Source organism: Canis aureus, chromosome 22 (assembly GCF_053574225.1).
Source record: "Canis aureus isolate CA01 chromosome 22, VMU_Caureus_v.1.0, whole genome shotgun sequence".
In the NCBI taxonomy this organism is placed as follows: domain Eukaryota; kingdom Metazoa; phylum Chordata; class Mammalia; order Carnivora; family Canidae; genus Canis; species Canis aureus.
This window is the reverse complement of record NC_135632.1, coordinates 13,672,285-13,688,729: the sequence shown is the minus strand read 5'-3', so window position 1 is coordinate 13,688,729 and position 16,445 is coordinate 13,672,285. Positions and strand designations below refer to the sequence as shown.

The 16,445-nt window shown below is 41.8% G+C and overlaps 1 protein-coding gene across 10 annotated transcripts in view; it reads right to left on the bottom strand.

The window, feature by feature from the left end:
* Positions 1 to 16,445, bottom strand: part of SLC9A9 (solute carrier family 9 member A9) — a 654,903-nt gene that overhangs the window by 105,541 nt on the left and 532,917 nt on the right. For all 10 annotated transcript variants that reach the window (XM_077864842.1, XM_077864844.1, XM_077864845.1 and 7 more), the window contains one exon: positions 9,843 to 9,898. In XM_077864842.1, coding sequence (XP_077720968.1) covers positions 9,843 to 9,898 — 56 coding nt within the window. The remainder of the gene's footprint in view (positions 1 to 9,842; positions 9,899 to 16,445) is intronic.

The following is a 16,445-nucleotide window of genomic DNA, read 5'->3' as shown; positions in this document are numbered from 1 at the left end:
GCTATCGAATGCTCCTTAATTCCTTGGCAGCACACTAGTCACAGTCATTAACTTTTTCAGTCATTACTTCTCAGTTTTCAAAACACTCTAGAAAGGTGGCCATGTATACCTAGTTTACTAGTGAGGACCTGGAGAGCCCCACAGAAGGGAAGAGAGGAGCCCAAAGTCCCACGGTTAGCAAGTGACAGAGCTAGACTTTGAATGTAAGACTGCTGGACTCCAAAGATGATGTTTTTTTCTGCAAGTTATCTCATTTAGTCTTTAAACTCTGGAAAGCACAGATACTGCAAGATAAGTTACTGGGCTACAGTTTCCTCGCTTGCAAAACGAATTGCGGAAATTGGGACTGGCTGGACTCCAAGGTTCTAATCTTATGGAAAACATTATATTTTTATTAATGACAACAACAGCAGTAACAGCTGACACTTTGTGAATACTCACCATGTATCAGACGCTATTCTAAGGGCTTTTCATGTATTAACTCTTTTAATTATTATAACAATTTGATGAAGTATGTTAGTTCTATTATTATTCCTATCTGACAGATGAGGAAACTGAGGCACAGAGAGTCTTCTTCCAAGCATGTTTGTGATCCCTCAGCAGCCAAGATTCCTCTCATCTAGATGGGGCCCCAAGGTATAAGTGGGGAGCAAACTAAGGTAAGGGAATATTTGAACAGGGAGATGGGGTCTGGATTCTGGGGTGATCATGTAGGTTGAGACAGAGCAGTTACCTACACCCCAAAACATAATGAAAATGCATGGGTAACGTGTTGATGGCTGTGAAGAGCGTCCCTATAGAAACTTAACATCTGTGTTAGGAATTCCTCTAGACTCCTACCGGTTTCAAGCATTTTCCAAGGTCTTAGGAAACTTCTCTGCCCTTCTTTCCCCCTTCCAGATCTTTTTTATTTTATTTCCTGAGGGGAATATACCAGAACTCACAAGCACTCGTGAAAGATCTTATACTCTATTTCTGGCAAAACTTTCAGAGATATTTTTTTGACAGCTGATAAGAGCAACACATATTAGGTAGCATCTAGAAAAATGTTAACAAATGTAATCTTTTTTTCAGACTTTCTTTTACTTGGGAGATTGGTGATGGTATTTGCTAGTTTATAAAGAAGTGGACTGGGTTTTAATTAGAATAAAACACAGACCATGTTTTCCCAGGTGAGGGAAATGCCACTGACGACCCAGCATTGACTTTTCTGCTGATCCTAGACAAAATTTTCAGTGGGTATCTTAAATATCTGTTGGCCCAGTTCTGGATCTGTTCATTTATTTCTCTGAAGTTATTGATGACTTAATAACTCGGTTATGAAAGGCCATCAATAAATGAGTAGAAATAAATGAGTTAGTCTACTGTGTGCTCTGCTTGTTCACTGGGGGTTGAAGATAAATGTGCCAAGGGAAGGCCAGGCTTTGCATTCACCCTGGAACAGGGAAGGTATCTGATGAGGCAGCACAGAGGGCAAGCTTCTGGGAGGGTCCAGATGGGCAGAGGACAGCAGGTAGCATTAATTTACCAAGATTATTCTGAAGCAGAGATCAACTCACACCCAAGGACAATGGATATGAGCGATCATTAGAAGCGAAATCTGGAACTTGATGGTATTTTCTTTGTCACTAACAGTATTTCTTTTCTTTTGAGTTCCTTTATCCCAGCGGGGATGTGGTGCGCATGTTTGGAACACACAGAGGATTCAGAAACTGAAAACCAAGATTTGAGTTCTGACTCTCTACCATTTACCATTTAATAACAATACACTTATCAACTCTGAGCCTCATGTTTCACACTGTAAATGGGAACTGGAGAGTCAAGCGCATTGAATCTTTACTTTTATTTGCCCTTGATACTTCTAAGAAGCAGAGTGTTTGATATATGTGCAATTTCTGGTTCCTTTATTAGCTTCTATTTCTGGGAAAAGGTAAAAGTGACTGGGACATTTGATATCTTTCTTTTTCCTCCTTAAACAAAGGAATAGGCCAGAGGTTGGGAAGTGACTGAGCACAGTAGGGAATGAGTCCTTATCTTTTAAGTGACCCCCTCCCCCTGGCCCTTAGCACTACCCCAGAGAAGGAGCAACAGGAAAATTAGGAAGGTACTCTTTGTTTTACGCTTATTTGGACCCCTGGGAGAAAACAAAAGGCTCAGGCCAGAAATCTCTGCAAACCAGACACTGAAGCAAGAAGGGATTGTTTGTTGTACTAACCCTAATGAAAAAGGACTAAGCAAATGCAAATACACTCCTCTATCAATATTCAAATGTGGGGCCTTTGTTAAGTGAACTGGATGAACTCTGCTCTGGGATAATCATGTGGGATTGTTCCTCATTTCAGGGGGATTCAATGGATTAAGAGAGAGAGATTTCTTTTCTATTTCTTCAGAGTTCATATTCAATATTAATGTCAGTAGAAGTTGCACAGAATGGTAATAAAGACAAATAATTATCATAACAAATTTGTAGAGCTCCTTATGGGTTCCAGAGCATTTTTTCAAGTGGTACGTGTGAATAGAATTCGATAATAGTACTTGTGCCCTGCCATTTGCCCACAGTTTGGAAAGTATTTATATAATAACTTCAAGTTTATTGCTTTAATTTTCTCATTTCCAAGGAGGGGATCAGATTGTATGCCCCGAAAGAGAAAAATTTTTGGATTTTCAAGAAGGAGCATAATATAATTGAAGGTCAATAGGAAATCTTTTCAAATTTACATTTTAAAAGGTAAATCATTAATTTTTAGCCTCCGCATAGAAAGCACTTTATACAAATATTCTTACCTTCCACCTTCCCCGTGTCATGATAAATTCATAAATGTTCTCAAGAAGGTATAGTCAGAAAATACATGCTTAGGGAGGAAAAAAAATGAAGGAGATAACTAGTCAAGGACAGATAAAACTGTTGAGATGACATGTAGACATAGGCAAACTACAAGATGGGCTAAACTCATGGTTTAATTAGAGAAAAGTCCTGTTCAAATTGCTTTTCTGGATAGGAGATCCAAGTTAATCCAAGGGAAAATAAATTATTTGGTTCAGGTAAATATAATATTGCAGTGGTTTAAAAAGGTGCATCTATAAATTTTTTGGCATATTTTCTTTTAAAAAATGGGGCCTAATTTCCCTTCCTATTGAGTGTGGATTGTACTTAGTGATTCATTTTTAATCAATAGAATGAGGCAGAAGTGATGTTGTGTCATATCCAAGACAAGGTCATAAAAAAGGCATTGTGGCTTCCTTCTCCCTGTCTGTCTTAGACCAATTGAGGGAAGTCAGTGGCCATATTGTGAGGACACTCAAGCAGCTGTATGGAGAGATACAGGTGGTGAGGAACTGCATCTTCCTGCCAATAGTCAGCAGTGAACTGATGGCCTTTTGCCAACATGGAAGTGGATTCCCCAGCCCCAGTCAAGCCTCCAGATGGCTGTAGTTCTAGCTGACATTCTGATTGCAACTTCCTGAGAAACCTTGAGTCAGAAACATTCAGCTAAGTTGCTTTCAAATCCCTGACCCATAGGAAATGTGAGATAATAAATGTTTCTTATTTTAAGCCACTAATTTTTGAGATAATTTGTCCTGCATCAATAGAAAGCTAATCCGACTATATACTGGAATCATAAGTCTCACACGTAAAAGGCATTGGAGTGGGAATTGGGAAGAGATACTAAAATGAAAAGGCACAATTTTTTGTAGCTTACAAAGTATATCCACAAAAGTATAGAAGATATATTCCCCCCTTAAAAGTATATCAAAATTTATCCTAGATGCAGTATACCATGTTATGGATTTTAGATTGAATGCAAGACATAAGATGATGGACCGATTTAGAGGCAGAAGGAAGTTCACATCATCTCACTATACTTAATTCACAGTATTCTTAATTAATGCCTCATTTATGTCATAATTTAGATAGTGTGTTAACTCCTTTATATACATGTACACACACATGCACACGCTTACACTCGTACACATACATCCTAATAGCAATTGCACCTTGGAATAAGATCCTAACTCAAGATGTCCCCTAGTGACAGTGCCCAAACCACAACACTACAGCAAAGATAAGTCTCACATTGAGGCTTGTGATTTGAATATATAATATTATGCATTTGTCTGAAAACAAAACAAAACAATGTTTCTGCTTACCAAACTACTTCCAAAATATGTAATGGTTGACTATTACAGAATAACCAGTTTCATAAATATAGATAGAATTCTATCTATATTTATGAATATATCTATAGATAGTATTAGGTAACAGGCAGCGAAGGGCTGGGATTCTCAAGAGAAGGAAAGCGAATGATGTGAGCTTCCACTTTCCTTAAACTTTCTGCCTGGAGGCCCTATTCCAATTGCAGTGTGAGACAGGAGAGTCCAAACAGCGAACAGTCCATGCAGAGGGCAGCCACCGCACCGAGTTGAGGAGCTAGAGACCGGAGTTTGGGTATTGCTGAAGTTATCTTGAATTTGTCATTGTTGTTGTCATCTTGGGAAAGTTTCTTTAATTCTTTGAATTTCAATTTCATAATTTTTAAAATGGGGGTTATAAGAGGTGACTTGATGGGTCAAGGTAAAGAAACGTGGTTATACAGATGGCACCTAATATGTAAAAAGTGCTGCCATCTTCCTCCACTTTCTCTTTCTCATGATCATTCCTGGTTTCTAGAGCAGGCAATGGTAGAATGTATAGATAAGTATATGGAATTTAGTCCTAAGCAGTAGAAAATTAGTGGGAGGAAATATACTTTTGGATGTACAAAACCAAGTAATTGTAACCAAAATAAAATCAATATTACCAAAGGAAAACCCAAGATATTCGCTCTAAAAACCGCCTTTTATTTTTCTCAAAATATTATTAGTTACATTGCAACATAAAAACTCCTCATCTGGGTCAGATCAATTTTATAGAGCTTAGTATTCTATTTCTGAAATAGTTGTGGAAGTGTAGTATGGAATTTATATTCTATGAGATCAACTCCAACAGCATAGGGGGCAGTTTGGAAAAATGTTGATAATTGTTAAATCTGGGGGAATATATATGGGAATATTTACTCTGTTTTCTAGAAGTTTATTAGGATATTTGAAAATATTCACAGGGGAAAAATTATTTAATGATGAAATGACCTCACCATCTGCTAATTAATCTCTTTTCCTCCTGAATCTACTTATATTTCCAGCCTTTGCAACTCTAGATGACCATGAGTAATAAGTATCAATTGTGCAGAAGAACAAATCCTTTTATTCTTCCCCAAACAAGCTCTTTCAGGTTTCAGGGGGTATTCCAGGTTATGGTTTTCTGGGAATTAGCCAATGAGTCTTTGTTCACCTTACTCACACTCTTCATATTTTTATAGACACTTCATTGTATTCCTTCTTAGTGCTAATCTTTCTGCAGGAGAAATAGTAATCCTTTTAATCTCCCCCTGCTAAGTTATTGAAGTTGCCCTTCTCTGGACCTTTCTCAGCTCCGCTCTGACTTTCTTGAGCGGCAGTGACCAGAACTGATCCACACAGGTTACACACAAGCATAAGTGACAACCAAAAACAGAATTTCAATGAAGGAACTATGGGAAGCAAAGAGAAAATTGGAAGTTAGCACTAAGAGAGCACATTGAAAAAAAAAAGAGAGAGATCACACTGAGAAGCACGCATAGTGTTAAAAAATAAAAGTTATGTGAGAAGAAAAAATGAAAATTAACCTCATTGTAACAATTGAAAGAGAGATGGGAGAAAAAGGAGTTCTTAAAAAAGGGTTCGTCCCATAATTTCCAAGCTCCAAATCTGGAGGAGTTTTTACTTCCATTGCATGTAGAATAAAGTCAAACTCATCACCATGGCCAATGATCCGGCGACCCCTCTGTGTCTTTCCCAGTCATGTCTATCTGCTCCCACCTTGATCACCAAGCCGCAGCCACACTGGCCTTCCTGCTACTCATGGAGCATGCCATAACCCACTGAGACTCTATGGTCTTCATCCTTGCAGTATCTTCTCTCTGGACTGTTTTTTTCCCCTCCAGATCTCACATGGCTCACTCCTACACATCATCAGACCTCTGATCAAATGCCGCTTCCTCAGAGAGGCCTGCCCTGATGAGGTTGTTCCCCATCCTCTCATCTGCTGTACTCATATCATTATCTGAACTTATGTAGTTGCATACCTTTTTCCTTATCAGCATCCCCCATTAGAGTACAAGCTCTAAGGGTGAGGGTGAAAACTCTGAACTGCTAACTGCTGCATCCTCTTCACGCCTAGACTAGTGCTTGACATGATGGGTTGTATGGCTGAATGAATGCATGCATGAATGCATTCCACCTAAGAGTAGAAGTTCTAGAACCAGATGGTCTGGTTTAACATTCCACCTCTTTCCACTATGTATCCTTGGGCAAGCTATTTAACTTATTTGTGTATAGTTTTCTTATTTGTATTATGGGGATAATCATAGTACCCACTCATAGGGTTATCTTGGAAATTGAGTTAATATAGATAAGGTGAGAGGTGTTAACAATAGTCTGTACTCAACAAATATTAGGATGATCATGAGAAAAACGGCAAAAAAGGAAAAAGAGAAGCAATAGTGGAAGCCCTTCTTGGGCAGCAGGAATACTATTAAAAGATTAAGGCAAGTGTGGTGCTCCAGTGATTCTTAACTTCTCTGCATTGCTCTGCTTTCAAGGACACAGAATAATTACAAGGAAAACTTCCTATGGTTGAGGGGGAGGGGGAGTCTCAGAGGTTTTTTTGTGTTGTTTGTTTTGTTTTGAATTTATGAGACATAAGATTATCTCCCAACTGCATTATCTCCCATTTCTCAAAGAAGCACATTTGCATAGAATATATATTTAAACTTTAATAATTGCATGTGGAACCTGCTTTCTGAAGCTTCTGGATCCGGTACAAGACTGTAATACCACTCACACTCTAAAGTTATGAGTTAGTCACAGCTAGAAGTTCATATTTCTCAAAGGTTGTTTCACTCTCTACAACAGAGAAAGAGGAGGTTCCTTAAAAAATATAATATCATATTTATTATTGATTTTGAGGGTATATGATCAGTAATTGGCATAACTGTAAAGTTTTTAGCTTTTTGGTAAAAACAGTCTTCTTTTTTTTTTAGAAGTTGACCAGTGTGAAAATCATGTTATTTGTTAACGCAAGCCCAATTTAATAAATGCAAACCGAGTGGAAACATGCAATCCTCCTAAGAGTTAGAGTTTATGCTCTTCAGTTCAACAGAGCAACAGATGTTGATAATAAGAGAAGAGCTGTCAGGCAAAATGAGGGCAAAAAGGTTCTTGACACATGGTTTGGAAAGTACCGAAAAAAACCTGTCCAGATTAGGTGGCAGCTGCATGGACACTGTGGTTTTTTTTTTTTTTCCTAGCTCGATCTCACTGTTTCCTATACTTGACACTGAAAATAAGAATTATTTCAAGGTCTGGGGGCAACCACATTCTGAAATATAGCCACCTTGGAGTGAAACTTTGTTGTGGATAAGAACACTGCCTGGACACCTCTTAAAGACATTATTTTTAAGCAGCAACAGTTCAGTAGGAATGGTATGACTTATAAGATTAGTTAGCTAACATTTGTGTAGCTCTTTATGTGTCCTGTACGGGAAGCCCCAAGTGAGAAATTTCTTGTAAAACAGTGGGCTGTGGAGTTTTGTACCACTTGAGAGTATGATTTTTCCCTCTAATGATAATAATTTAATATATTGTTCATTCATTTTTCTTCCTTTCCCCTTTGGCTACCAAAGCTTACTTGTGGTTTGACTAAGCAAGCACATAGGACCTTATGATTTACTCATTCATGATTCTTTATACTCCTCTGGTTTTGACTTTTTGCTCCGACTAATATTATTTATTGAATTTGAAAATCTCTCAAAATATTATACTATTATTTTAGTATATGTGTTCACTGCCCTAAAGAGGTGGGTTTAACTAAATTAATTAAGTTACATAGTTTTCATAAATATAATTTCACTTGATTGTCATACCAACCTGAGGAAGTAAACATTATTATTGTCCACATTTTACAGATAGGGACACTGAGACCCAAAGACATAAAAAAATCTGTCCAAGATGCAAATACAGTGTAGTTTTCACTGTACCTGGTTGCACTGTCTCATTTCTCTAACAGAAAAATATACCAAGGAGTTATTAATAAATTAACTAACAATCCTGTAAATGAGCTAAAGTGAAATGTTTAAATTGTAAAAGGAAGGAGTTAAGCTGGTAGGTCATCTCCCCCCAAAATTATTTTTTTAAAGATTTTATTTATTTACTCACAAGAGACACACAGAGAGAGGCAGAGACACAGGCAGAGGGAGAAGCAGGCTCCTCACAGAGAGCCTGATGCAGAACTCGATCCCAGGACCCCAGGATCATGACCTGAGCCGAAAGCAGATGCTCAACCACCGAGCCACCCAGACGCCCAGACTTCACAATAATTATATGTGATTTCAAAATATAGGCAGCTAGAGAAAGACGGAGAATTTTCTTTGATGAATTTTCTTATTCTATCTCTTTTCTTTTAAAGAAAAAGAAGAGAAAGATAGAATTTAGATAAAAGTTTTGCTTGAAGGTAGGAGAATGGATTAGTTGGCCTATATGAGATGAAAATGCTTTTCAAAAATCAGCCACCACCAGACCTTACTAACTACTCATTACAGCCCACTCGTATAGGGAGATGGGCTTTGATCTCCTTCCTAAGGTCACACAGAGCTGGCCCCAATCCCAATGTGCTGGCACCCCTGCTGTGCTCACTCCTGCAGTTAGGTGTGTTTCCTGGGATACGAGTCTGTGAAAACAAGCATCGGCCTGGCCTTGAAACACATGTTACAAAAAAAATTTCAAAGTACAATAAGCCAGGATCATCACCAACTTAATTTTCCAGCCCTTTTTTATAGAGCACAGGATCATTCCTTCTTTATGTCTATGTAAACCAGGAAGGTAGCAGCATTTTGTTCAGCAGCACTAACCAGCTGTGCCTTGCTGATGGCATGATAGACAAAAAAAAAAAAAAAAAAAATCACAAAATGAGAGACGGATCCTCTTCAAATCCAGGTATGATCATAACATGAGTCATTAAGCAACATCACTTATTTATGACATTATTCTATCGTGTCTATCGGATTACGAGTTCAACAAAAGGGGCAACATTTCCACACAATTGTTTAAGTACTGAGTTAAAAATGGCTGATGCAAAATTGCCAGTGGCAGATTCTACTGGGATGTCAGGTTCCAGTTCAGAGTTAGGACAATACACTTCCTGCACTCGAGGGAACAGCATATCGTTCAGAGCAGATTTCCCTAAGGATTTTCAGGTGGCTGCAGATAATGGTTGCTCAGCTCAGTGAGGAATGGATCACCTAGACAGTTTTGCTGTGCTTTTGCAAATTTTCAATGTTTCAATAGTTCTATACACCTAGACGCGATTAATGAGGAGCCATGTGGGAGAAAGAGGTCCATTTGTTGTGTGCCCAACATGCATTGGACATGCATTGACTACATTTCCCTGGGATTACCTAGTCAGCAGGGATTTGAACTCCACACTACCTCATTCCCGGATCCATGCTCTTGCTTCTACGCTGTAGAGTTTCCAGCTTCCTGTTGCCTCAGAGAGGGTGCGGGGCATGCTAGTTCTAAGCATTCTAAAGGTGATGCAAGGGTTATTGATGTCCTGAATTCCCAGGTATTTTATAGTCCTTGAATGTGTTTTATCAGTGGATGCAACCCCTTCCAGGTTGAGCCCCTTGGCCACATGCTGGACAAGCATGGACCATTCCATGGGACAGAGCATTTCGTATCTCTATACTCTATGAATCGACTTCTTTGACTTGCCTGGTGTGAGGTGGGTGCCTCCTTCAGCTCTTCTTCTAGCTCCACACCAACTCTGTTAAAGAAATCAGAAAGCTGGTTAAGGGCCTTGCTGTAGATACACGAGACAGTTTTGGGTGGCCGGACACCTGAACCAAATATGGTACAAATCAGAGGAAAAGTTTGACAGAAAACCATCCTGCCTCTCCCTGAATCCAAAGAACCTCAAATGGATTTATGTCAGAATGAGAACTTGTACAGCTGGGCCTTAGCACTGCCAGTGAGACTGAGCACCACCAGCTGTTCCTCACTGCTGTCTCCTGATTAGAGCAGGAGCCTGAGAACCTGGGATAGGAGCCCTCAAAAAAACAGACCTCCATGGAAAATAGAGATCATGCTAACCTCGTAGAACTCACTGACCAAACTGCTCTGGGAATGTGGGGGCTCGAGATGGAGCCTCCTGGAGGCAAAAGAAACCCCACTCTTTTGTCCAGATGCTCACTGAGGCTGCCCAGTCGAGACGATCCAGGTTTGCAGGGCCTCAGGCTTAAACAATTTGGGGAGGGGGCCTCTCTTTAAGAGAATTAATACAAAAATACATCTATAAAATTAGGTTTGGAAGTGACTCTTGAGAAAGGAAAAAATAAATTACAAAACGTTTCCTTATTAAAAAAATCCGGCAAATGCAGCAGACATCTCCAAATCCATAAAATAAATAATATTCAGATTCATTAACTGCCTGGCATACTTCTAAAATAACTTTTTCCTCTGTAAGTTTTGCCTGTATACTTTGATGCTTCCTTTATGTGGCAATGATTTTGTACAAGAGAGAATAGGAAGATAAGGTAACCTTTTCTCTAGCAAGATCGATCACAATTATTGATGATTGGGAGGCACTAAAGCATGCCTCCTTACCAGACATGCTCGCTGTGTGCAGTGCTGCTCGAGGTTAATGCCCTGCAAACACAAGATTCCTGATACACTTCATGTCACACGAGTCCCATGTACAAAGCGCAGTGTGCTTAGCAGTGTGCATACTGCATCACTGAATATATTCTTGATTTCTGCCTCTGATAGGGCACCAATGAGAATGGAATCCTCCACTCGGAATCTTACACATCTCGTGATTAGAAGAATTTCCCCCAGACTAGCTTTAGGCTCAGTGCATTTCAAGCCTTGTTTTTCTAACACTGCCCACAGACGTCTGAAGCCTGGTGCCGTAGGACACATCCACCTTTGTTTCAGCCTTGTGGCACTATTCTTGTGAGTCCTCCCTGCACTGGGATGGCCAACCACGACTTGCCCACACACAGAAGTGACTGCGGACCACACACACTTATCCTACTAAATATAAACTAAATGCATTCCCAGCTCAGCTTCCCTGTAGCCAGATCCCCCAAATGCCCACTCCAGGGCCACTTGACCAGGGGAGAGGTACAACTGAGGGGAAACAGTAGTGGAAAGAAACTGTCATCAAACCCAACTGTGGTTAAAATATATTCCTTCTGCAGATCTTGCAAAAACACAGGACCATGGGATCACGATGCTGGGTCTCTTCCCACGGCCTCGAAAGGGCCAGAGCAATTGAGGGGCCTGAAGCTTGAATTTCCTCCGCTCCAGAGTGGGCCTCTGACTTGTGGGGGTAGGCTGGGGGGACTGGAGGGGGCGGGGCGGGGAGGCACAGCTCAGAACCTCAGACACCTGGCTCAAGCTCTCCAGAGCCTTTCCTGTGAACACCGCAGTTCCTAGAGCTTTAGGGTCTTCCCTTTAACTCCCCCGTAAAGACTTCTTTGGTCCCCTTGCAGTCCTGTTCTCCAGGTGGGGGAGGGGAAAGCAGGGTCAGAAGCCACCAGTTGGCAGACTGCTGGCCTGTGAAAGGAAAGTGGTGCAGAGACAGCTTGTTTAAAATACCTCCGATACTTCAAAAATCAGTGTCTTCTGGGCATGAATAGCCTCTTCTTTCTAACCCAGGGAGTGAAATGGGTAGCTATTTATTGTATGTGGAACTGAGAAGAGCCTCTGGTGGGGACTCACTTTTGATTTTCTCTGAGTAGAAAGAGCCATTTGATCTATTTGAAGTCAGAGAGAGAGAAGGAAGGTGGGAGGGAAAGGGGTCAGGGGGGAGAGAGAAGGAGGGGTGAGGAGAGAGACAAAGGGAGAGGGGAGAGTCACCCTGTGGCCTCATGGATAAGGCATTGGCCTCCTAAAGTGAGAAGGGAGGAAGGAGAGGGCAGGGGAGGGGGGAGAGAGAAGTCCAGGAGGAGCCCAGCAGGCCAAGGGGCACCGAGGGTGGAAGGCTAGAGGAGGAGGGAGAGGGAGGACGTGAGGGAGGGGTAGGGGAGAGAGAGTGGAGGGCGGGTTCAGGCCCAGCCTCCCAAGGCGGGTCCAGGCCGTGACTGTGAACAGTGAGGCACGAGTGTGGGGACACCCTGGCCCTCTCTCTCATGAGGCTGGGTCATGTTCAAGGCTCTGCGGGGCCTGAGCTCCGTGGCTGATGCTGGGAGCCTCCAGGAGCCTTTATTTCTCCATAAGCCCAGATCCCCCATCTCCCGTGCCCCTCCCCAGAGGGCTCCCTGGCACCTGTTGAGCTGTGAATGGAACCCCGGGGCCTTCCTGCTGCTACATCTGTTTAGGGCCTCTTTCAGGTTCCCTGTCTAGAGAACCGGAAAGAACAGAAAATCGAATTTCACAAGAAACCCCATATTGAAGGTTTGAGGCAGTACTGAGGTTTTCCGCGAAAATTTGAGTTTTCCTTTCCAGCAGCAATCAAAGCAGACATTTCTAGTTTCAATTATTCCAGCAGCCAGATGGAGCTGAGGAATGATGGCAGTGGATTAAGTTCTTCAGTTTTATGGGGGACTCGGTGAAGAGCCCCGCAGAGGCCTGAGAAATGCTGTTCTACTGGGAGCAAGAACAATGCCTCCTCCCTGCTCCCGTTTCATGGAAGGTCAGGGTCTGCTCCTGGGACCGGCCCCGTAGCCCTTCTTGGCTTGGAGCAGACTAAGCATCTCGAGTGGCTTGAGGAAAGAGAAACTCCGTAGAAGTTACTTCCCTCCTGGGGCAGCTGGGGTGAGCAGAGCACATGTGGTTCCTGCCCTCACAGAGCATGCAGTTTGGCAGATTGAATTAGAAAAACCTAAAACATTTACTGTCATAAGAACAATGCCTTCTTTTACTTGTGATTTTTAGCTCCTTTTGATAAAAATCTTGCTAAATTATATTACCTGGCTCCTTGCCTCCTTAAACAGGGAGTGATGGGGATACTCAGATCTTTACTGGAGGTCTCAGCATCACCACTGGCCCCATAAAGTCTAACACTCGCTGTGTTATAATGATTTCCAAGTGCTATATGAACCTCTTTATGCCCACGTTAAATGGTCCCTGGCTACTGTTCTTTCTCTTTTAAAAATTCTTATCATCTGCCAGTTAGATTGCTCTGATTTCCTGCCTGCAACCGTACATTCGCAGATGAGCTCTGTGCTCCCTCCTACCTTTTAATTCAGCACAGAACTGAATACCTGATGGTCAAATTTAATACATTTTTTCAAGTTTATAATACACAGACATAGACACAGACACAGTAAAACAATAAAATTGAAACATTATAGAAGTTCTTACAAGTAAAACACAGTTGTTGTCTGCCCTACTCTCTGCCCTACTTCCCCAGACTAACTCCCCATTGCTTCCGAGGGCAATTTTCTACCTTTTCTCTATTGTGGCGTATAAACTGACATCAGCATGCCTGGCACCTTCACACAGCATCCCCAGGGTTAAGCAAACATGCCAGCTGCCTCTGTACCTCTTATTCTTCTGTTCAAGAAAGCAAGTCAGAGTGTGAAAGTGGCATTCTCTTAGGGTTAACCTTGAATCCACTCACTCTTAGGTATGAAAGATCATTTACACACTATGGGTTTTGAGAGATGAATGGAAAGAAGACACGATGTCACAAAGCTTGTGGTGCCATGTGTGTTCGCAGCGGCTCCCCAGGTAAGAGATCACAGGTGTATGGGATGAAGTCCAACCTCCTTAGTGATATCCAAGGCTCTTTTGCACTGTTTAACTGGTGTTAAGCTACCCTTTCTGTTCATCTGATCTGGACACTGCGCCCCACCCAGGGGTGCTAACTGGACCTGTCTTTATTTCGGAGCCCTATTACTCAATAGGATCCTGGAGCTGTAGCCCTACCCAGATCTGCCAATGCCTCTCCCATTGACTGAATCCTCTCCCTCCAAACTCCAGCATGGCCACCATTGGGCATCTCTAGTGCACCACCTCCTTTCCTGAACTTTCCACTACTGTCCCTCCCCTTCTGATCACCACCATGGACCATCCATCTTATTGCCCTATATTGGTTTGGATCCCCCATCACATAATGTTTTTGCTGACTTGGACTCTAAGTAGCTGTATATCTCCAACTCTGTTTTCTGTTCCCAGACCAAACCCTTTCTCTGGCACCTGTGATCACCTTGCTCTGACTATGGCAACTCTGGCCCAACCTGTGTTCACCTGTCTGGTTATATGCAGCCATACAGGCCAAGCCAGTGCTCATCATGATATACTGGCCCTAGCTGGAAACCCAGGACTCACAACTACCCTATGGTTATTGAAGTATCAGTGAAACACAGCTCTTCAGAGCCTCTCACTGCCGTGTGATCTGCATCACTCACTGTGCTCCATTTTCCTCATTAGCACGATGGCCATAATAACAGAACATGCTCCCCAGGGTTCTGGTAAAGGTTATATGGGAAAATACTTATAAAAGTGGTTAGCTTAGGACCTGGTACCTAGTAAGCTCTCAAGAAATGTTAGCAGCCATTGTCCCTGTTATTATTTTTATTATTATCAGTACTTAAAAAGATTCGTTGGGGCCAATGCTCACTACCATGCTCACTGGTAACTAATTTCAAGATCAGCCCTCCTAGTCCCCAGCTGTGCAATGGACAACCCTTGAAAGTATAGAAATACCTACAGTTAAGCACAGTGAGTGGCCAGTGCACATCAGGGATTTCATAGTAAAGCATCATTTCTATTTAAGGAGAGCCAAATTTCCCAGATTGGAATTTATTACAAACTTCCTGGCAGGCTGGTGGAGTAAGAGGGCAATGAAAAAGGAAAGGAAGGTGTCTGAAGACCAAGAGCAAGAGAAGGGTATGGGTGGAGCTGAGCAGAAAAACTGGAGAGAGACGGAAGGTGAAAAGGAAGCACCAGGTGGTTATAGAGAGAGGTGCACGTGGTAGGGAAAGAATTGCAAAGGTGCCTGCAGCTTTAGAAAGGGGAAGCCAGGGGTGGATGGATGGACAATCACACAGCCCCCAAAACATTTATCAAAATACAGAGAGATGAAGAACCAGAAAGAGATTAAAAAGCAACTAGAAAGACTGGTTAAAATTTTATACAATGTTTTGCATTCCTGATGTACCTTTTAATTTTAAGCGAGTCGAGTGCTGCCTCTATGGTATTCAAATGAAAATGAAAGTGAGCTTCGCAGATATTCCCAGCTGTGCTCTCAAACATCTCACTCCGGGTTCCTCATTTACAATGAGCATCCAGCTCCATTTTCAGAGCAAAACACATCTCTGTGCTACCATAATGCACTTCCCCTCCTATCGCTCCTCCATTCTTTGGTGAGTTTTATTAGACATATTGAAATCTCAGGATGCTCCCATATCCAGTCATGGCCGAAAAGAATGCTCCAGAGTTGGGTTTTTCTTGGAGGGGAAGCAAGAGGAGTAACTAACAAAAGGCTCACTTTTCCCATTAAAGTCAACAAAATCCATTCTGATCCTTATCATTTAGCACCTCCAGAAAAGCAATGAAATATTTCTAGGGCTTAGTCTTATTGTGTGAATCCCAATAGTCCTAGGTGCAATTTTGGTTCTTTGAGCCCCTGCTGACAGGGGCTGGGTGGTGGGGGAGGAGAAACCATTTTCTCTAAGAATTGTGTTTGACTGCTAAGCATAAAAAAATGACATTTTCAATAAGGGAAAAGTGACTGGATATTAAGCACATAAATATTGCAGGACAAAGGAAGAGTGTGCAAGACACCTCCAGAGAGAGGTTTGGGGACTAGCATGTAGGTATGAGAACATCACACAGGGGCCGAAATCTGGTGCTTCATCACCTCCATCCCATCTCACTTGAGTAAATAACTAGTGGAGCTTGAGTATGACCAAAATTAGTTTAATTAATCATTCAAACATTTTAAATTTGTTTTGAGGAAATAAGAACACGAACTAAAGTACAGAAAGAAACTCATCTCGCTTCATTCCATTATTTCTTTTTTTTTTTTTAAGATTTATTTATTTATTTATGATAGAGATAGACACACACAGAGAGGCAGAGACACAGGAGGAGGGAGAAGCAGGCTTCATGCACCGGGAGCCCGATGTGGGACTCGATCCCAGGACTCCAGGATCACACCCTGGGCCAAAGGCAAGCGCTAAACCGCGGAGCCACCCAGGGATCCCCCATTCCATTATTTCAATGTGGCACAATAGTTAAGAGTTGGGACCATGGAGCCAGGCTGTGTGAGTTCAAATCTCATTTCTATCAGTTACAGGATTTGTCACCTTGGGACAAATTACTTAAACCTGTTTTCTCAGAAATGAATGGGGATAAGAAGT